Here is a 20,761-nt window from a genome sequence, read left to right as displayed (position 1 = left end):
TAGCGCTACTAACTAAAGTTTCTATAATTATTCCAGCGTTTAATAACTATTCATTAAAATGATAAATTTGAGATACCAACTATTATATTATACCATTATAAACCAAAGAATCATTAATTACGTAATTTATTAAAAATAAAGAACAATGAATGCGAAGATGTAAGTGGCGCCATTTAGCAGCAACAATGGGAACTATTTTCACTACAAACTTGGGGATTTTCCCACCGATGGCGCCACTAAACTACTAAATCCCGATCACAAAGCAGCTCAGTGAGCGGTGCTCCTTCTGAATGCACCCATAATAATGCTCCATCGAAGATGCATGTATATATGGTCGAAGATATTACACATATAGAGTATAGAGCAGTATAGAATACTCTGTGTTCGAGTTTGGACATATAAAATGGCACTTCGTTCTTTACCCTTTTTACGAATAAACGGTGATTTTAGAAATTGTTATGGGTAAGTTTTAACTCGTGACTTTACCTTCATTCTGATTTTTCTGTACATGACATATGATACTATTTCATGACTTTACATAAGCATTCATGTCATGCTAAGTTGAACCAATAAACAATACTGTGATAATACTACAAGAAACAAGTTCAATCTCTTTAAAATGTAATTTATAGATTGTCTAAAAGACTGCTCTCGAGTTCAAGTAAGGAAACGAAAGAAGATGCAGTGCCATCGGTAATCCGGAAAAATTTTAAAGATCTTTTAATGGACAAGGAGGAACAATTGTATCAAGAAGCTAGAAAAGGTACTATTACAGTATCTTCGGTTGAAGACGTTGGGTTGGTCTCGGGTGTTCCAGAGGATCATATAAAAACTCGTAGAGTTCGCATATTTTGCCCTGCGAAAAGTGCTATGCAATCTGGCACGAATAACATTCATTTCTGGCAGATAGACTTCGATACGCGCGAGCGTTGGGAGAATCCACTAATGGGATGGACTTCTACGTGAGTATAATAGTATATTTCTCTTTCGAGCACTTAAATATTTAATAATATTGCTTTTTATCGTTAGAGGAGATCCCATGTCTAACATCAAAGTGGAATTTGCATCAGAAGCAGAAGCTGTTGCGCACTGTGAAAAAATGGGTTGGGACTATTATATTCAAAAACCTAATGTCAATAATCCTAAACCTCGTAGTTATGGTACCAATTTTGCATGGAATAAGCGCACTAGAGTGTCTACTAAATAAAGAATAGTTGATCAATAGAAGATAACATAGCTCTGTATATAGGTGTACCATTTGTCAAATGATAATAAAGTTATATGTATATAGAGTGATTTTTACGAAAACGTGTTTACAGAACATATAAGGATTTAGTAGTTTATTTTAAATTAATACAAACGGAGTGTTACCATGTTTGAATTAATTTTTTCAATAAATTTCCCTATTTAACTTTAGATATATCTGTATGTTTAATCGTAGAAATAAAAATGTATGGTATAAAATAGACAATGTTTTAAATTCCAGAGGAAAGATCTCTGAGTTCTTCTTTCGCTGTAACGTTTGCAAAGCCTTGATATTTTATAGGGTACGCCAATTGATTTCCTTTGTTCCAAGTGTACAATTCCTAGAACAAAAACAGTTTAAGATATTATTTTTATTCATTTGTTAAATTGAAGCAATGTTTACCTTTGTCTTATGGTTGTAGCTGACCGCTGTAGTTTTATGATAAGGATTCGTAAAAGATAAATGAACAGGTATCGTTACATTTTTATAGAGATCAAAGGCCAACCTGAAAAAATACACAAAATTATTTAATTATTTATAAGTTATTTCTCCTTTGTGTTCTAATTACTACCTTATTTTCATTGATTCTTCTGTGACGCTATGAACAGCGTAAAGTACTCCTCCAGCAATAAACATTTCTCCAAATTTATGATTGTCGATACTAATATTCCATGCATATTGAATATTCATATTGGTCGCATCTAATTTCAGTACTACTGTATTGTTCGATGGTAATCCATATATTATCCACAAACCTATTTCCAAAAATAATTTACACGTTATTCATCAATTTTTATTTGCGAAAGAAAACATTTTTTCTAATTGTTGTAAAATTACCATTTTCATCAACATTGAAGTCGACGTAATTAAAATTATGGTTTGGCGTATAGAGATAGTTCCTTGTGTTCACTAGCAATCCTGGAAGATGCAATTCGCATCGTGGAAACTCCTTGTCGCATATATGGTCTGAACTGGAGTGTAAATTGAAGCGAAAGATGGAAGACCGGTTTATAGGATTGTAAAAGAAAGATCTGTTGTATACTATGTGTCCGTTTCCCTGTAAGTGAATTAAATTGAATATTCTGCGATATATAAAGTACAAAATAATACGATATACCTGAAAGGAGTAGGGTAACGCAATGGAACGTGAACTAGAGTTTTTAAAATGATCTTTCGATTTGTATTCAAAAATGGAAGAGGTGTCATTCGTTCGAGTGACCCAGAGTTTATCAGAGAAACCATCTGATCTCGAAGATGCATCGTGCATCCAACTTCCATAGTGATCATCCATCGTACCCTTTAATACAGGCTTACCCAACGCTTCGATTACACCATCTACAGGGTTAAAGAAAAGAAATTAATGAGAAATGTATGTTGTATTTGAAATAAAAAAACAATACTGAACCAATTTACCTGCTAATCGCGGAGGAAGTCCAGTGAAGTTGATATTTGTTAGTGGCTGAACGTTTAAATATTCAGCAATATCTGTAAAGGTACATCTCAAAACAGGGCAAGCCACACAAGTATCATGCGGCACGCAAAGTTCCTCTAGATCAACATGTCTCGGTGGAGGCTCTCCATACGTAACATGTTGATGTTTTCCAATTGTTAATCTTTCCATACCATTTACATCATCTGTAATCGATTAACTCCAATTTTAATTGAATAATTGTAATTTTACACGAATAGTTATTTAAAGAACATAAACACTAAAAGTGCATAATAAGTTAACTTTTAATTCTCACCATGAATCACGATAGGGCCCTTGGTAGTATTAATATCGTTTTTGACAACGCAGTGGTAGGTGCCATGATCCGTTAACGTTATTCTTGTAATCTTCAAGCGCATCTTAAGCTAAAAATGATTAAGAATAAATGTAAAATACATCTAATAGTTCAATCACGCAACATTATCGTTTACTACCTTATACACATCTCGTCTATCGTAAACTTCTAGTCTATATTTATCAGACATTTTGAGACGACGACCGTCTCCGCGTTCCCAGTAAACAATCGGCTCTGGGAATGCCTCGACCTCGCATTCTAGAATTGCAGTGTTCTGGTTACGCACGAGAATCATTGGATTGCGTATTCGAATGAAAGGTGGAACTGGAAAGTGATTCTTCCGTTATACCAATTCAAACATAAACAGAGAAGTTATAATATACTTAGAATAGTTAACAGCATCCATGTATTAATAAAGTGTGATGTTTACATTTAACTTGAAGCTTGAATCTTTTAGATGCTCTTGGAGGAACCCCATTGTCAGCGATGCAGGTATATTCTCCCATGTGTTCTCTGTTCACTGCAGTGATATTAAATGTATATCCAATGATGGACGTCACTATGTAAGAAATGATATATTCAGCAATTAAAGAACATGTAAAATATATATATATATATATTGAATATTTTATACATTGAAAATATAATCATTATTGAATGCCCTTGTAACACTCCACAGAACTACTAAGGTGGCTAAACATAATTAAATCTATTTCTAAATAATTATCACGTTTCCTATTACCATGCCAAGATCCAACAGGAATATTGCTACCATCAGTTCTAAACCATTGAACAACAGGCTGTGGTTTCCCACTCGCTACACATCTCAATCGTATATTGGTTCCTTCATACACAGAAATTAACGCAGTAGAATTTAATGACGCTGGTAACATTCTATCATCTAGAAGACATAATAAAAAAAAATGTTATCGCACTTTTGAAAGTTTCATTGTTTAAAATTACTCACCCAAAATGGAAGGAGGAATCAATAAATCGTTTACATTATAGTCATTCATGTTCACCTTCCAGGCTGATATCCCTGGCCTGCCATCTTGTCCTGGCGAGCCTGGTCTACCAGGAGGACCTATTTCTCCTAAAGTTGTTTACATCAACAACGTATCTTTTTGCATCTATGCGCAATTAGAATGAGGGAATTTGAAATAATTGTTAAGTTACCGCGCAGTCCAGGTGGTCCTTGTGGTCCTACGTGACCTGGCCTTCCTAAAACAACAGTTTACATGAAGAATAACAATTCCTACACGAATTTGCATTTTTTTTTTATTCCTTTGGTTCTCATTGTGTATGTTGAGTCACTAAAGGTGGGAAAAAGCTTGGTGCGAAAGTATTTCTCAATCGAACAAAGTCTAGTAGGAAATGTGTTTTCATGAACTATTTTCACCCTTTTTCTGTCCATTATCCATTATTGTGTCCATAATTTTCTGTTCATAGCGCATACCATCTGTGCCATTTCGTCCTGGGCGACCAGGAGATCCGTTAAGTCCTGGTTTACCATTTATTCCCGGGAATCCATCTAAGCCGCTACGTCCAGGAATTCCATCAAGTCCAGGTTCACCTGGTACTCCATCTCTTCCATCAAAACCAGGAGATCCTATTTCACCTTTTGGTCCAGGGGGACCGGTTAAGCCAGGTGGTCCTCTTGGACCAGTACTTCCTTGCATTCCTGGAAGACCTGGGGCTCCTGGTAAGCCTGGTGGACAATATTTCATGGAAGATTGACAGAAATTTTCAATGGCATCCACCTACAATAACATAATTCTCTTTATTAAGCATGCCATCTTATATATCAATTATCCAATGAATGTGAAAAATTAACCTGCACCCGAGTGTCTGCGTTTAACCATACCCAATCATGTTCCACAGGAGTGATTGGAGAAGATGACAACCCTGACACAGCTACAGGAGGTGAAGTCACCTTCTTCGACTCTTTCAACATGTCTTTTTCTTCCCAAATCTATAATAGAAAAAGATTACAAAAAGTGCAAACACATACCATATTTTTTGTACAATGTATGCTAATAATATGTACTCTGGAAGCATCGGAAACCTTATTATCCTCTGTTACGGGCAACGCGCTGTTCCTCTTCCGACGTATCAATTTCTCAATCTCCAGAACATTGCGATCCTTCATAATATGAACATCCATCTCTACATGGGCTACATAAGTATACAGATAAATGGACGTTATAAATTGCAACACAAATTGAGTCAGGATAAGGAGAAACAGATTCCATGGCTTTAGCACCCAGTGTCTTGTTTTCATAGCAATTTTTCTCTCCATGGTGCTTAATCACTTTCCATCCCTGAAAATTAATTAATTAAACAAACTCCAAAAAAAAAGAAAGTACTTGAATACTCACTGAAGAAAAAGCTTCTGTTTCTAATGAGATCTGTATTCCACGACGAATAAAGTGTATTCTTTATTGAAAAACTTCGAGTTGGAACATAAACCTCTTTATAGACTGATTGATGAGAGGTTATACCAGGGTATACGTCTCGTTCAATGTGGCTCTTTCCACCCCTCCTTTGGTGCCATCCACTCTACTTAATTCTCAAACGCGTCAATTTAACCCATTTAACCTACTTTAAGCAATCACAAATTACAGTAGTCACATATTATTAATTATATGTTGCTATATCAACACTTTAACTACCAGCCTAACTAGAAATGTCTACAACTTAGAAGAGTACTTTTGTAATACATTAGTATTGATTAGTATTACTAAAGCAGGCTGATCTAAATTTCTGCATACTGTTACTAGTTGTATCAAAAGCCTTGTTCGTTTTGTCTGTACCCTCAAATTGAGCATTATTAGTAGTCAACACAGTTTATTAACATAGTATAGATTCGAGTAAGTGGATATTAGAATTGAAAAGCATAGGAATAAACTCTTAATGGTAATACTATATTAGTAGTTTATAATGGAGATAATAAATGCTGGCTGCTAGAATTTTCATGGTAGTATTGGTGTGATATGTAGTTACAATGTAAGTCCCAGGTCTGAATTGCTATCCTCAATACTGAAAACTGACAATAAATTCAAGCACATTGCATAAGTCGCTACTTAACGTTAAAAACAAAAAGATTTCTGAAATGAACAGGGCTAGAAGAATAATCCATTTTCCATTATATTTACGTATCAAAAATACAAAAAAATATTTACAACTATTTATGATAATTTATTTTTAGTTTCTTCTATGTATTTTCTTACTGTCTTCTCGAATTGCTGCCTATTAAATTTATATTCTTCTGCTATATCGGTCATCAAAGGATCATCAGGGTTTGGATTTCCCAATAGATACTGTACAGCATCCAAAAGAGTTTTCAAACAGATAGTAGGCTTCCAGGTGCCTTTAGGTGGCATGTTTAAAAGATCCATGCAGATACGACCTTTGTTATCAATGTTTGGATGGTAAACGGGTGTTTTGAAAGTAATCAACGGGGGTTCGAATGGATACTTTTCGGGTATCATGATTTCTAGCTCAAAAATGCCACCATTGTATGGGGTTCCACTCGGTCCGACAATTGTTGCAATGAGGCATTCGAAATTACTTGATTTCGGATAACAACAGATCCCTTCTGTGGGAGAACACTCAAATTGTTTGAGTTCGCGTTTTAATCTAGCGAACTTTTGCATTGTTATCTTTAATTGAACAATTTTATTATTATTTTAATTAGTTTTAATAATCCACACTCTCTACTTTTGTTCCATGCACATCTAAAACAGAAAAAATATTTATATACGTTTGGTATTATCGACGACCACTGATATTTACCTCTGTAAACAAATCCAAATATAACCTATATTTATCTGCTCAAACTAATTTCAAATATGACTTTATGTTTCCAATAAATTTAGTCCAAGTGTTTTAATTATAATTTGGTTTAATTTAATCCTTTAATCTCACAGTTTTTTAAAGCGGTGTAGAGTAAACAAGTGTATAAACGAAGGCGCGAAATTCAGGTGTTATTTAGGCAAGTGCGCATGCGTCGTTCTGTGTCTCAATCTACGAATCGAAATGAAGCAAAGTACGGAGTATATATTTGTCGCAACTGTGAGTACAAGCCATACGTTTTCCAAGTCGAAGATGTACAGTCTATAGTATCGTACTTTCAAGGAATGCAATATATACGTGCAAAATCGTTGACAGATCGAAGCGCCTCTGTCTACGTAATTAAGAAACTTGCGGGTCAATTTTCAGTACATCACCGATCCTTGTGGTGCTGTCAGTTTGACTTCGTCCTGTTAGTTGGTGAAGAAGAGGATCGTAGAACGATCAAAATGGTAAATCCGCGAGATCGCGATCGCTTGAACGTGCGCCAATGTTTCTAACAATCGTAATTCCTTTGTGTTTTAGTCGTTCACGGAAAAAATAATATCGATTATGCAGAAACCAGGACAGGACCCTGTTGCCAGGGACGATGTACCCTGGTGGATGAAATATGCTGGTCGAGGACTCGGCACTGTAGGAAGCCTAAGTACGTATTTCAAAGTAATGTATTTGTAAAGTAATCGTTACATATTTCATCGTAACAGATTTCATTTATCCTCGTTGATCTTTGATTATACAAATTCTTTTTTGTACAAAGCCTTCTGTTGAGAGGTTTCATTTTAAATTTCCCCAAAAAAAGACATCTGTTTTTAACAAAAATTGGAATATCTCCATTCCAGGTCAAAGTACAAACCTTACAGTTAAATATAAATCACAATATCCAGCCACCTTGGAATTTCTGACAGATAGTCATCCTTTTTGGGAAGTTTTGCATTAAATTTTTAAACAACTTCAGTACAACGCTCATGATATCTGAAAAAGCAAAAAACTGCATAGCAATTAAAGTCTGTAATTTACATGTATGCAAATTTAATGTAATAATTGTTATTAATTTCTTCCAGTTGCAATTTTTCTCGGAGCATGGAACTGTGCATCGATACTGTTGGGTTCTATAGACTGCTTAATTAGCGGCATGTGGCAAATGGTGGCTGGTTTTATAGTTATAATGATAGAAGCACCGTGTTGCTGTCTATTTATTGATTTTGTACAAAACTTAAGCGATTCGGTAGAGAAGAGGCCGTATTGGAATAGGGCAGCAGCATATTGTTTGTAAGTGTGTCACATTCTCAGAGCATTCCAAACACAATAATGTATTTTCTTTCTAAAACTTCATTTTGTGCCACTAATGAGGTGCATTCTGTCTTTTTATTAATTTAGAATGGCGCTTCCACCAATCATCGTATGTATAGGTGTAAGTAGCATATTTGGCAGCGGTCTGATATTCGCAACTGGTGTGATATATGGATTGATGGCATTAGGACGAAAGTAAGTGAATCATTTACAGAGTAATTCATTTTTACATAAACTCTTTATTTTAAGTACCAATGATTATTCTTTGTCTCACCATTTTGTTTGGTTGAAGTAAGTGTGTGGTGTGCCTTCGCAATAATATGTGCACATATTCGCTTGCAGATAGAGAAGTAATTTATGTATGTTATTTAATATAAAACTGTATCTATGTTTGAATTTGTTACTGTGGTTTTTGGGTACCATTAATCAATACTGAGCAAAAATAATAATGATCTGGATTCCAGCTCCAAACTTTGAAACTTTCTATTCAATCTCTGGTTATGTCAAATTAAATGAGTATTGTTTTGCAAGTATCCTTGCTTGGATATTCTTATATTCCTTTAATTCTTGGGCTCAGATTTCGGGTTCTCGTACACCTTGGTGATCACTAATGTTGTTACTAATACACTAATAATAACAGAGGATCCAGGCCCGACCAAGCAGGAATGACGTCGGGTATGGGTTCCCCCCAGGGTACAGTACCTCCTACTACAGATCATCCTACGACTCTCGTGGAAAATCCTGAAGTCTGGAGGCCTACATAAATCATCAAACATTCATTGCACCACTTCACTAACCAGGCAATAATATATAAAGTTTAATGTTATTTTTATACTTGTAGTGTTCTTAGATGCTACTTAAATTTATATCATATGCTGCATTACAATTAAACTATCATTTAACGAATTTATTGCCATGCTCATCGTAACTTTTATTAAGTTAAAATTTTGTTTTGTCAACAATTGGAAACTACATTTGTCCTAGTAATTATTTTTGTAACCATTTTATCAAACTACTTCATTCATTAAATGTCTATCATAAAATACAAACGTGTACTTTAACAAGACTGTTATCATAAATGCATGTACTCTCAAGTTTGAAAAAATTACTTCGTCAAGTAAGTTCAAGTAGTCCTTCATTTATGTATGCACTGTTCAATATGGGTATTGTGTAAATACATGTCGAAACAAAAATAGTCTTTCTCCAAGCAATGCTTCAAAAAAGAATTAAAATTGTATCTATACAGAAATTTCAATGTTAATGAGGACAATATTCTTAACGCTTCATTAATTATGCATAGCTATGACGCTCATAAACATTCATTACCATACTAAACCACTTAATTATAGCTAACGATCTCATAAACATTTCATTGTATTGAATATATTCTACAGCAATATGTCATTCGAAGTATTTGTAATATTTGCGTCCATATTTTCATTGCTATCTAGTTATCTTATCTTACCTATTATCTAGTGATTGCAAGTGCCAATTTGAAAATACTTATCGTAATATATAAAACTTCTTTTGAATGATATTAGAATTAGGTGTACCTTCAGTAAGACCAGAGTTTATTAAAACTTTAATGATTTGTGAATTTTCAGGGCACCTCTACAAGAAATGAGATCAGCAGCCACGAATGTTCAGGCTCCTTCGTCGAGTATGGAAGCCACACTTGTTGAGAATGCTCAACCGATGGGGGTTTCCAACAAACCAGATAGTAATGTTTGACTTTTAAGAATTACTTGACAAACGATTCCTTTTTAGCGCGTGTGATGATGAATGCTAACTTAGTCGAATAACGATCAGTCAAGTTCACGAACATTCATTATCATACTAAATCATTTATTTATATCTGACGAGTTCACGAACATTTTATTGTATTGACTATATGATGGCGATGTATCGTTCAAATTGTTTGTAATACTTGAGTTAGAGTTGACATAAAATACTAGCTAGAAATACAATTATGTCAAGTAAAAATACCCATTCGCCTAGGAATGTGTTCATGCGATACTCATTACAAGCAAAGACTCCAGTAAAACCCTAACGTAATCTTTTTCTGTTACGTATAATCTCCAGCTTTGATAAACTTGATTGTTAATAGTGTATGATGTTCGTATAGATTATTTTTTATTCATTAAAACATACATGCGCAAAGTTGCAGGGAATAGAACCAGATTTCAATTTTTCCCTTGAAATAATGGCAATATTGATGGGTATCGTAAAAATTGTATCTCGAAATCATTATTCATGGGCTTCGTATCCATGCTGTCTTATTTGTGTGTCATAAAAGAAAACTCTAATGATGAAATTAATCCTGAAGAATATGAGTAATTATCGTACACTAATTGATATTGGATGCGATTTAAATTTTACATTTGAAGGAAATGAGTTTATATTTCGAAGAAAAATAACACTTCCAGAATCAAAATACCTCAATAATTTGGAACATACATACATACATAGATGTATATGCATGTATATGTGTGTATATAAAATATATGTGGATATGTGCTTAGCGAACCTTCTTATAACACCTTTTGAGAAATTGTTAATGAATAGAAATTAGAGGAATGTGTTCTTTAAAAGTGCAAATGGTTAAAAATTTATTTTGAGTGTTTTTTAATAATCTGAAAAATACAAATTAATATTGAACACTTATTGGAAAGCACACTTATTAACTTTTGTCATTGCTGTTTGTGTAAAAATTATGAAGCTGTGCTATATATGCTGTCATATTCATGTATATAGTGTTATCATATTTTAATAATTATCTCAATTTTCATCCTGTGTTATAAGAGAGCTACTGTACATGTATACGTGTGCATGTGTTCGTGTGCCTATATGTATCTGAATTCATCTGTAATTATTTCATGCAGTACGTAAACTTGTGTTACAATTAACTTTCATACATTCTCCTTTTCTCCGGAATTTAGAACTCCAGATTTAATTTTGTAATAGTTTATACTTCATTCTTGTGGCCAAATATATTTTAAAATTTAATGGAGGTAACTAACAACTATTTTGTGATATGACAAAGAGAAAGCATAATTAATTGTGTCGATACGGTCAGGTTCTCGCGGCCCTGGTCTTTATACAATCAATTTTTCATTCATTTCTCAGTCATAAATTTTATATTATGTATTTTTATGCAAACAAGCATTTATTTCCTACTCTGGATTATCGCGTTACTTGATCATTTTCTTCCCCTACATTCCTATTTATAGTTTATTTATTTATTAAGAACATAAGACTATAGAAGCGTTAACTCTTGAACCAATTTATCAATCCTTTAGTGTTGATTTTTATATTAAATTTGCCAAATGAATTTAATTTAAATGCCATTTTTAGAGGCATGCTGATGATTGTATTATTATAGTTACTATTACAAACCCTGTGTTTATTATAATTCCTATAATACATACATATTATTGTGATTATGTATATTTAAATAGTTTTTATCCATTTTATGTTTATCGTATGTAACAAAGTATACTAGAATAACATAAAACGTAGATAGCATTAATTAGTGTGCATAAAAGGAAACAATTTCATTATTCGTTGAATATATTTCATGTTATTCTAAAGTTTTTAATTTTAACTTTCTAATTTTGTAAAAATTACAAAATATTTGACAAATTGTGTTATTAAAAGAATATGTTACCGATCTCGATGTTATAAAATTTATCAATTACAAACATTTGTGTATAATGTTTAATAGTATAACTGATTATGTAAATATGCATCAAATATCAGGCTGACAAATATTAATTCCCCGCACGACTTTATTTCATTCGAATGTCTGCGAACAGCTCCATTTATGTTATGCAAAATAGATTATACGAAGGAAATATGAAGGAAACGTTCTAAACAATGTAAGAAAATGTAATATGTGTAATATGTATCGTAAATGTCAAGCGTGGCACTTTATTGATATTGTAAGAAACGGTACGATGGAACATGATGGTTATATTTCTCTGTTACAAAAAAGTGTGTTCAAAAGTTCAATGATTTATAACTTAACGTGTACTCTTGACAAATTATTATTGGAAAGAATCGTATTCTATACCAAAAATCTCAATGTACATTGTTCACTATAAATCAATGAATTGCATATAAATTTAAACTAAAATGTTTCTTCGAACTATTTTGAAATATACGTAGATATTCGACTTCCATTACGTGAAATATCAGTAGAAGTATTTATTACTCGTACAGTACTTAGCAACTACGCGAATGATATCATATCGATAGTTTAGAGCAGGTATGTTACCTGAGAGAGTACTCCTGAGAAAAAGGGCAATTCCATGTAAAATTGATCTCTTAGTGCGCTTAAGATCAGAGGCTTAGATAAAAGTGAAATATGGAATAGTCCACGTGAAATAAATTGGAGATTTAAACCATCGTTGTGCTGTTTTTGAATTTCTTTTAAAAATTCCAACTATATAAATGAACTTTTGTTACAAACAGCCATTTGTCTTTTCTATTGGTAGCAAACGAATCTTTATTAAAGAAAAAATACAAAGAAATTCAAGTTTTAAAGATTTCTTTAATGAGACCACATAAAATTCCATAAAAGCCATGCGGATAAATTCTTTGAAGCATTCTGTGCGAATTACTATGCTTTTCATCTTTGATCTTATACATGCATTTCGATTCTCGCAATCCTAATTCGAAAGCAAAAAATTAATATTAAATGTGGAACAAAAATATCTATTATATAGTTTCATTGATAATGTTGCTCGTTTGTGCTATAGCTAGTGAATTTTAAAAGAAAGCACTGGATCCTACTGATAAAAGATATATAAATTTACCAATGCAATATTAGACTATAAAGATGCAAATACAAAGTTCAGAGCTGATAGTCGTAAAAGAAAGAAACAAAAATAGAAATAGAGTTTTAATGTAATGTATACTCAGATTACTTTATCTTTTAACACAGACAAAGTTGAAAGCAATAAAGTAAAAATTGTAAAGTGTTCGAAACATGAATTAAATACATAAATTTATTCTGTTAATTTATTCTGTCACTTCATCCTTCATTATAAAGTTGCAAATCGACAAAGTGAAAGTTGTAGTGTCCAAATATTAAAGTTACTCACTGTAAACATACTTGGAAGCTATTTCAAACTTCGTTGTAAATAGAACTCGATATCTCGTTATTCCATACCTATGTTCACACCGTACAATATAAATACTATTCTCCCAATAGTAGTCCAGTCAAGTTCTATTTATAGAATCTTGGTTAGAATACATTGGGTGCATCCCCAGTCAGTTCCATATCGGATGGACAAAACCCTAGGCTTTGAATAAATCTGAAGTTTGGCGATGTGTTTGTCTCGTTTCCTTCTTTGGAAAATGTTCAAAAGAGAAAACGAGACAAACATATCGGCAAACTTCAGATTTATTCGAAGTCTAGGGTTTTGCCCATCACTGGATGTGGCTACGCGATAGGCGGCCGCGCTCATATGCTACCGCGGCTGCTCCAACGGTATACACGCGCTCTGATTGGTCGGGATTTTTTGTTAATATCTGCTTAATAAAGTCTCGGACAACATTTTTGCTAAGGAAAAAGTTGTTTCAAATCACCCCCCAAACTACCCCTTTCAAGATGTTACAACATTTTTGGGACACTGTATAGTGTAGTATCTGTGCTCAGCCGCTCTGTGAGCGGTCGCAAAGCGGCTGAAGAAGCGGTAGCCCCCTGAACGCAGCCATTATTTGGCATGCGCGAAGGTTTAATGCACAAGGACGCCATAATTGTTTAAAAGAGCGTTAGGTGTGGGCAGGTGTAGGAGTGTCGCGTGATGCCTATATGTGGTTTCTTATGCGTTAGGTGTATCAGGTGTATCATCCAGAGCTGTCTATAGGACCGTGATTTCAACTGCTCGAGCTGCGTGGTGTGAAGGAGAGTAGGTTAGCTCGCAGTCTGGTGACTTTCCCCTTTTATCACTGTTACCTAGTGTTTAGTGTTCGAAGCCCATGAGAATTTGTTCCATAGAAAAATCTCTCTCTCTCGAATACGCCACGGTGCGTCGATTACATTCAAATCGTTACGTTACACATTTTCGATCTTTCGTTCGAATAACTTTTTTTCAATATGTTTTCGAAGTAATATTCATACATAATATAAGAAGCCACCACAAAACTTCTTGCGTCCATAAAAGCACTATTTTTATTCTTTAAGGGTAAATAAAGATCCATGATCGTAATTGAGGTAATAGATCGAGGTCAGGAGTGCTGCAGTTAATGAAAGACCCCCCCCTACCGTGTTCCCATCGCGAAACAAGGACAAATTACGCCAAACATTTATTCATTCCGTTTTTTCGTATCGCCGTAACATCGTTTCTTTCTTCGCGTTTTCCTCCCGTCTCTTTCTTTCAACAGCTTACCCTACCTTTCGTTTTATGATCTTCCTCTATCGTACGTTTAATACTATTTATTTATCTCTCTCGCACCCGTCCCTCTTCATGTTCCTCTCCCTGTTCCATGGCACTTCAACTTCTCTGTCTCTCTTAATCTTTCGCGCTCTGTCGAATCGGACTAGCCTCCCTTCCTGCGAATTTACGTGGATATTTCTACTTGTGAACGGTTTCCAAACTTCAGGATGCAGGCCATTAAGTGCGTTGTCGTAGGGGACGGGTGAGTATTTTTAAACGTTATTATAACGCGTGTTGATATGTTTGCCTCTCCTATTTTAGCACTACTCGATCTAGAGATCTACAGATCTGACCATTGGTTTTTCCCGATCAAGAACTATTTCAAATCAGGCACCACACCCGATATTTCGTTTAACGCGTTTTTATACGTACCTTTATCAATTTTATAATATCCGATAAAAATGAGTAATAGCTCGTTTTGAAATTGCACTGTAATTGTTAATTCAAGCTTGGATCTTCTTTCACTTTTGCTGTCATTTCCCCCCTCTCTTTATCTTGTGTTTAAGTTTACTTGTAATTGTTATTTTATCACTTCGACTCCAATCGAACACAAATTTTATATCTCTACTTAATCTTATTCAATTAAACTGTCTTTAATCTATTAATGTCTACAGAGCTGTAGGTAAAACATGCCTCCTCATAAGCTACACTACCAACGCCTTTCCTGGAGAATATATTCCAACTGTGTTCGACAATTACTCAGCAAATGTAATGGTCGATGGGAAACCAATCAATCTCGGTTTATGGGACACGGCTGGTCAGGAAGATTACGACAGACTGAGACCCTTGTCTTACCCACAAACAGATGTGTTCTTGATCTGTTTCTCGTTGGTTAACCCGGCCAGTTTCGAAAACGTTCGTGCCAAGTGGTATCCAGAGGTGCGTCATCACTGTCCAGCTACTCCGATCATTTTAGTAGGAACGAAGTTGGATTTACGCGAAGACAAGGAGACAATTGAGAAATTAAAAGACAAAAAGCTTGCACCAATTACATATCCCCAGGTATGTATCACTGTGGTTAGTTTATGAATCGTTCGTTAACCCTTTGTGGATAAGCAGTTTGTACTGAGACACTGTGTGCAAAAGATTTCTCTGCATGTAGTATATATATGTTTGCAGAACAGTGATAGGCATTTACTGTAAAGGGTTAACGATCAATTGACAATTAATGGTTTAAATTCTACGTTATACTTAAAATTATTTGAAACAAAGACTATTGTAATGTTGTGTTTAGGGTTTGACAATGGCAAAAGAGATCGGTGCAGTGAAATATTTAGAATGTTCAGCGCTGACACAGAAAGGATTGAAAACAGTATTCGACGAAGCGATTCGTGCAGTATTATGCCCTGTTCTGCAAGTAAAACCAAAACGCAGATGTTTCCTTCTATAATATTAAATGTCCGATGACGGTGGAGCATGTGTAAATGTATGACCCCTCCTCCGATCGGACTCGATTACAGCAGGACATTTAACTCTGATTGAAAAAAAAGAAGAAACCGCTGTACGATTCATTTCTCTACCAGCATCTGCCATAAAAGCGCACAAATCAATTTGTATAATGCGTCTAAAAAGGTAAAAAGAAAAAAATATATGTGTGTTTTGGACATTAGCCAAATGTTCCAAACAGAGAAAGGAAGCCAAATGAAAATCGAACTGATAATGTACAGTATACTAGAGTGTGTTACTAATATTAGTTACTACATATGAATCGTAAGGAAACAAGCATTGCTATGTGTGTTTGTTCGCACACTGGATACTAATCAATTTGATCGTAGAGACGAACCATTTCATGCAATTTCGCATTGTATATTTTAGAAAAATGTACATTTTAGAGGAATATTAATCCATTTTTTAAATCTTTGATATAGGAAATAACAAAGTAAAAATATTAATAATTCTAACAATTTCTTTATATTTTACTTGCATCTCACTTTTCTATGGCAAGCATTTCTCTCTGATAAGTTGATCTTTCCCAAGCGACAATTTTATTTAGAGTCGAATAGTGTTCTGAGAGGCATACAAACTGGTAGAAGGTGGTTTCTTACCAAAAATATTTTTCTGGGAAATGATATTTCCAAGAGAATGAATTTTCCAAAAATTCGTTAAGTACATTTGCATTTAATTAAACTTTGGCTCTGTATACTTTGATATAAACTGTACTCATGTTTCTTGTGATTCGCAAGGAATTTTATATATTCATTTTTAATCCAGCTGATAAGTTATTTAGGTGGTGGCATAAATGCTCTTAGAATATATTTCTTTTTATCTCTGAACCAAGGTCTGAGTGCTTGCAAACTGAAAGATGGGTCAAAGTAGAAGTCTATTTGAAACTTGAATTAAAATGAAGGCTTACAAAGACTAATGAATTTTCTTATTCATCTTCCTTGAAAGCAAGGTCTGATAAAAAAAAATATTATTTTCTGTGTTCAATGAACTTTTCCAAGCAGAGTTACAACTGCTCCTTACTTTTTCAAGAATACCATCCACAAATCAGATGCAAATTGCATAAAATGAATTCCTCCGTGAACTGAATTGGTTAATATTGCTATGAGTGTTTGTGTGCGCATACACCACATCATGATATAACGTAGATAGTCACCTAAGTTTTAGAGATGAGCAATACAAGTGTGATTCGAGTTCTCTGCCTCTTCGTTGCATCTTTCTATTGCAACGGTTTTGCTGTAATTGATACGCACAACATGGCCCTGAAAAGATAAAACATGAAAAGGAAAATTTAATATCAGAGGTGGGGAAGAAAATTAGTATGCGTGGGTGAATGATGTTTGAAAGAGTGCATATAAAAGCCATGAGAGAAAGACAGATAAAGAAATTATTCTATAGCAAGTAATTGTACATAAATGGTAAAAGTTCAAACTGTATTCCTATTACTATCATTTTACATGTATAAGCTGCTGAATCTAAATCGAACGTTATTTGTTTTCTATATATATATTATAAATATATATAAAGTGGGGCTGGACCGAGATCTATTTCAATCATCGCAGATCCACTGACTCGTGCAATCTATCTGGAGAACGGAAATTCAGTCCATTACAAAAAAAAAATATCATAAATACTGTAACTAAATATGCTTTATTAAATGGGTGTTTATTAAATTCGTTTAGTTGTTCATTACGCCGTCGTGTCGAAAAATGTGTTAATCAACGCAGATACTTGTTTAGGAGTATATTTTATATATTTTGTCGGGTTCTTAGAAAACGATATTCCATGATATTTGTTATGGAAAGTTGTATAAAGAGGAACGATGTTCTGTTGGAGTTCATTCCTTAATTCTTCTCTCAATCGAGCATCTGGTACGGAATAAGAGCGTTGACACTTTGCCACATCTTCCAATTCTTTTGTGAATCCCAAAAATCTTTCTTTCAATGTTTTTGCTACTGGTCCTGAAAAAGTAGAATAAATAAAAGTAAAGCTGCTTTCTTTTACCATTAGAAAATATAACAAGCATACTTAGAAGTACGAACCTGATTCGTCGAAAGGTTCAAGATAGGTACGTGCTTTCGCAAAAGTGTTGAAAACATAACTAGTTTTGTCACGGAGTAAAAGATCATGGTATGTCTGCTCTGCGGTAGGCTCAGCTAGTAACAGCAATTCCATTAGAGAGCTACGGCGTAGAGCATTCACAACATGATTGTGATTATTCAATCGAAAAAGTGTTCTCAGTGCAGCATCTGAGTAACAAGTGTCACTTCTGCTCAAGAGTGCTAAATTTAATTGAGCTAATACTTTCTCTGAAATGAAGAAAATGGTGTAAAGTTTTATAAATTTCAGTTTTTGTTACTCGAACAATACTTTTAGCTGTAAAGAACTTACTGATATATGTTCCTAAAACAATCTTGTACATGTTCTCCGTTTGTTTCATGGAAATGGTACCTTCCATATCCGTACTACTTCTCAAAACAACTCCTGCAGTGTCTGCGTACTCTGCTAGTTGTTCCAAAAACACTAATACATTGCTTGTACTTTCTGCTACTGTACCATCTTTTGGTAGAACCGAGTTGGATTCGTTTCGAACACTCTCTGCGAAGTCTTCTAGTGCTTTTGCTCCCTAATTATTAAATTACACGCTATAAGATTTGAATACAATTTGTATAACGAATTTCATTATAACGTACAGTTATGTTTAGAGTGTTGAGCACGGAAGTGAATTTTGATCTGAGAGCTAGATCACAACCCTCCACAGTGCGTTCTAGATCAGGTTTTAATTCTCCAAGGTGCTTTAAAATAGGAAATATCACTAATACTGCCGAAAAGTCGCGTCGTACTATACACCTTTTGGCACGAGTCGCTATGCTCTCTCCATCGTGAGCTACGAGGTCCATAGCATCCCGCACGGTAGCTTCTAGGACTTGTGCCTGTAAAGTAGCTGGCAGAATCTTAGCGACAAGAGATCTTTCTGCTTGCATAAGTTTGTGGAGACCAACTGTCAAGAGGAGATAATTCTCCATCTCTTGTTCGTCAGGTGCTGTGTCCTCTACCGAGTGTACGGATAACTGTGGCTGAGGTTTTCTAGATGTAGTCAGTGACAAGCCTAAACCAGTAGTTTGCGAAGCTTTCAACAGCATCCTGTTAGCTTTTTTCTCAAGAGCGTGTTGCAATCTTTTAGAAGCTCTCCTTCCACTGGCTTCTTGGGTTCCTAGCGAATATCTATTGCCAAACTTTGCTTTCTGTAAAATACGATGAGATTGTTACTAATAATTTATGAAAAACAAGATTGATGTATGGTGAAACGCATGTTATCGGAAGTTTCTTACTGGTAAAGGACTTCCTGCATGCGTACTGCCACCGCTGGCACTCCTCTGATGTTCTTTTAACAATTGCAACGATTTCAAAACAATCGTAGAACGTACAGATGCGTAGATCTCTACGTGTCTGTGGTGTCCTCTCTCTTCGAGCCAGCCAGTGATTTTGAGTAAGTCTCCTAGGATGCTTTCTGGTAATGGACAGAGAGACTGCGGAGCATCTTCCCCACTGGTGTCTTCGTCTGAACCGATTAGATCCAGGAGAACGATTGGAAGGATAGGCTTACTTTGCCTAGTTAAGATATCATTAAATTCTGCGTATAAAGCATTTAGTCCGACACCAAACAAACTTGTTACGTTTTCTAATTCTACGGAACTGGGATTATTCTTTTGAAAGTATCGTTGTGCATTGTAGAGACGATTCATTGCTTCTAAAAAATTGTCTAAATCTCCAGAGCCTCCTGGACCTGTTCGCACAGCTCCTTCTACTTCTTGACATACTCCGTAGTAACCAATAGCATGATCCAAAGCGTTTAAGGTTCTTTCGATATCTATAAATGAATCAGATAAATCATAGTTTAAGAATTATTATTCTAGAGAATTATATATAAAACTTCAATTAATTTTGTGGTTGATATAATCGAGGTTTTTATATGGAATTAAAAGAACCACTTGTAACAAAACATTGAAGTACCTTGAAATATCTTAATTTTTTCAATTATTTTAAATAATCAATTCTAATTGGTTTACAATAACAGACACACATACTTTGTTGCTGCGCTTGAAGATTTCCTGTTTCATTGTACACAGGAAGGATGGTACGCCGCAATGTAGCAAGACGTTGCTCCAAAGAAGAAAGAATTCCTACGACGTTGTTAGTTAATTTCCTACTTCGCTCTTCGGCTTCCTTTAATACTTCTAAAGAAACAATCTCTGCCTCTAGTTTACATTGTATTTCAAATCGTCTTTCAGAAGTGTCAGCTCTTGTGGTATGCATCATTTTATCTACAATTGAAAACTACTTATGTTGCAAAATACAGAAAATTTAGTTTAATATTTGACAACTTACAATGTAATGTAAACGTATTCACATAGTAAAATATAGGAATTCTAATTATTTATTTGACAACTTACTCCCACTCTAAATGTCTCTACACTGCAAAGTATGGAAAATTTAATTTAATATTTGATAACTTACAATGTAAAGCACAATATTTTTAACGGTTATAAAGATTGACAGATTCTAACTAAGCTTAATTAATTGTATATAATTGTATGTATAACTAGGTCATGTCAAACCATGTCAATGATATATCATATGATATCATTGACATAAAAACACAAAGGCCGGAGGGGAGAGTAGGGGATGCGAATTTGAGAGAG

At 34.5% G+C, this 20,761-nt stretch overlaps 6 protein-coding genes across 10 annotated transcripts; 3 read left to right on the top strand and 3 right to left on the bottom strand.

Annotated features, from left to right (window-relative positions):
* Positions 1-301: 301 nt before the first annotated feature.
* On the top strand, positions 302-1,416 carry LOC128895300 (NADH dehydrogenase [ubiquinone] iron-sulfur protein 4, mitochondrial). Its single transcript, XM_054157786.1, has 3 exons — positions 302-462; positions 633-962; positions 1,030-1,416. Exons 1-3 carry the CDS (start codon positions 404-406, stop codon positions 1,205-1,207), a joined length of 567 nt encoding a protein of 188 aa, XP_054013761.1. The 5' UTR covers positions 302-403; the 3' UTR covers positions 1,208-1,416.
* LOC128895270 (uncharacterized) lies at positions 1,326-6,023 on the bottom strand. The gene is made up of 16 exons (XM_054157721.1): positions 5,409-6,023; positions 5,078-5,351; positions 4,865-5,002; positions 4,487-4,790; positions 4,207-4,251; positions 3,998-4,123; positions 3,773-3,931; positions 3,461-3,589; positions 3,170-3,354; positions 2,992-3,100; positions 2,660-2,881; positions 2,364-2,581; positions 2,084-2,303; positions 1,818-2,001; positions 1,649-1,751; positions 1,326-1,586 (listed from the first exon to the last, which is right to left on the bottom strand). The coding sequence occupies exons 2-16, from the start codon at positions 5,327-5,329 to the stop codon at positions 1,476-1,478; spliced, it is 2,505 nt and encodes an 834-aa protein (XP_054013696.1). The 5' UTR covers positions 5,330-5,351; positions 5,409-6,023; the 3' UTR covers positions 1,326-1,475.
* Positions 6,024-6,159: 136 nt separating this feature from the next.
* Positions 6,160-6,969, bottom strand: LOC128895304 (ubiquitin-conjugating enzyme E2 T-like). Its single transcript, XM_054157790.1, has 2 exons — positions 6,826-6,969; positions 6,160-6,767 (listed from the first exon to the last, which is right to left on the bottom strand). Exon 2 carries the CDS (start codon positions 6,684-6,686, stop codon positions 6,219-6,221), a length of 468 nt encoding a protein of 155 aa, XP_054013765.1. The 5' UTR covers positions 6,687-6,767; positions 6,826-6,969; the 3' UTR covers positions 6,160-6,218.
* Positions 6,970-7,034: 65 nt separating this feature from the next.
* Positions 7,035-11,687, top strand: LOC128895291 (calcium channel flower). Of its 2 annotated transcripts, XM_054157775.1 has the most exons (6): positions 7,035-7,334; positions 7,408-7,528; positions 7,944-8,151; positions 8,260-8,367; positions 8,813-8,972; positions 9,777-9,916. In XM_054157775.1, the coding sequence occupies exons 1-5, from the start codon at positions 7,035-7,037 to the stop codon at positions 8,934-8,936; spliced, it is 861 nt and encodes a 286-aa protein (XP_054013750.1). In that variant the 3' UTR covers positions 8,937-8,972; positions 9,777-9,916. The 2 variants fall into 2 exon arrangements, with proteins under 2 accessions (XP_054013750.1, XP_054013749.1); XM_054157774.1 differs by lacking the exon at positions 8,813-8,972 and having other exon boundaries at positions 9,777-11,687.
* Positions 11,688-13,940: 2,253 nt separating this feature from the next.
* LOC128895299 (ras-related protein Rac1) lies at positions 13,941-17,595 on the top strand. Its single transcript, XM_054157784.1, has 4 exons — positions 13,941-14,091; positions 14,782-14,817; positions 15,230-15,617; positions 15,850-17,595. Exons 2-4 carry the CDS (start codon positions 14,783-14,785, stop codon positions 16,003-16,005), a joined length of 579 nt encoding a protein of 192 aa, XP_054013759.1. The 5' UTR covers positions 13,941-14,091; position 14,782; the 3' UTR covers positions 16,006-17,595.
* Positions 17,596-17,689: 94 nt separating this feature from the next.
* Positions 17,690-20,726, bottom strand: LOC128895274 (exocyst complex component 7). Of its 4 annotated transcripts, none has more exons than XM_054157731.1 (7): positions 20,577-20,726; positions 20,147-20,383; positions 19,391-19,929; positions 18,752-19,303; positions 18,450-18,684; positions 18,101-18,367; positions 17,690-18,019 (listed from the first exon to the last, which is right to left on the bottom strand). In XM_054157731.1, exons 2-7 carry the CDS (start codon positions 20,376-20,378, stop codon positions 17,748-17,750), a joined length of 2,097 nt encoding a protein of 698 aa, XP_054013706.1. In that variant the 5' UTR covers positions 20,379-20,383; positions 20,577-20,726; the 3' UTR covers positions 17,690-17,747. The 4 variants fall into 4 exon arrangements, with proteins under 4 accessions (XP_054013706.1, XP_054013708.1, XP_054013707.1 ...); XM_054157733.1 differs by having other exon boundaries at positions 20,147-20,396; positions 20,448-20,708; XM_054157732.1 differs by having other exon boundaries at positions 20,448-20,708.
* Between the last annotated feature and the right edge of the window lie 35 nt (positions 20,727-20,761).

The sequence above is a fragment of the Hylaeus anthracinus genome, unplaced genomic scaffold (assembly GCF_026225885.1).
Source record: "Hylaeus anthracinus isolate JK02 unplaced genomic scaffold, UHH_iyHylAnth1.0_haploid 5, whole genome shotgun sequence".
NCBI classification, from domain to species: Eukaryota; Metazoa; Arthropoda; class Insecta; order Hymenoptera; family Colletidae; genus Hylaeus; species Hylaeus anthracinus.
The sequence above is the reverse complement of the archived record's forward strand: the minus strand, read 5'-3'. Positions and strand labels throughout refer to the sequence as shown.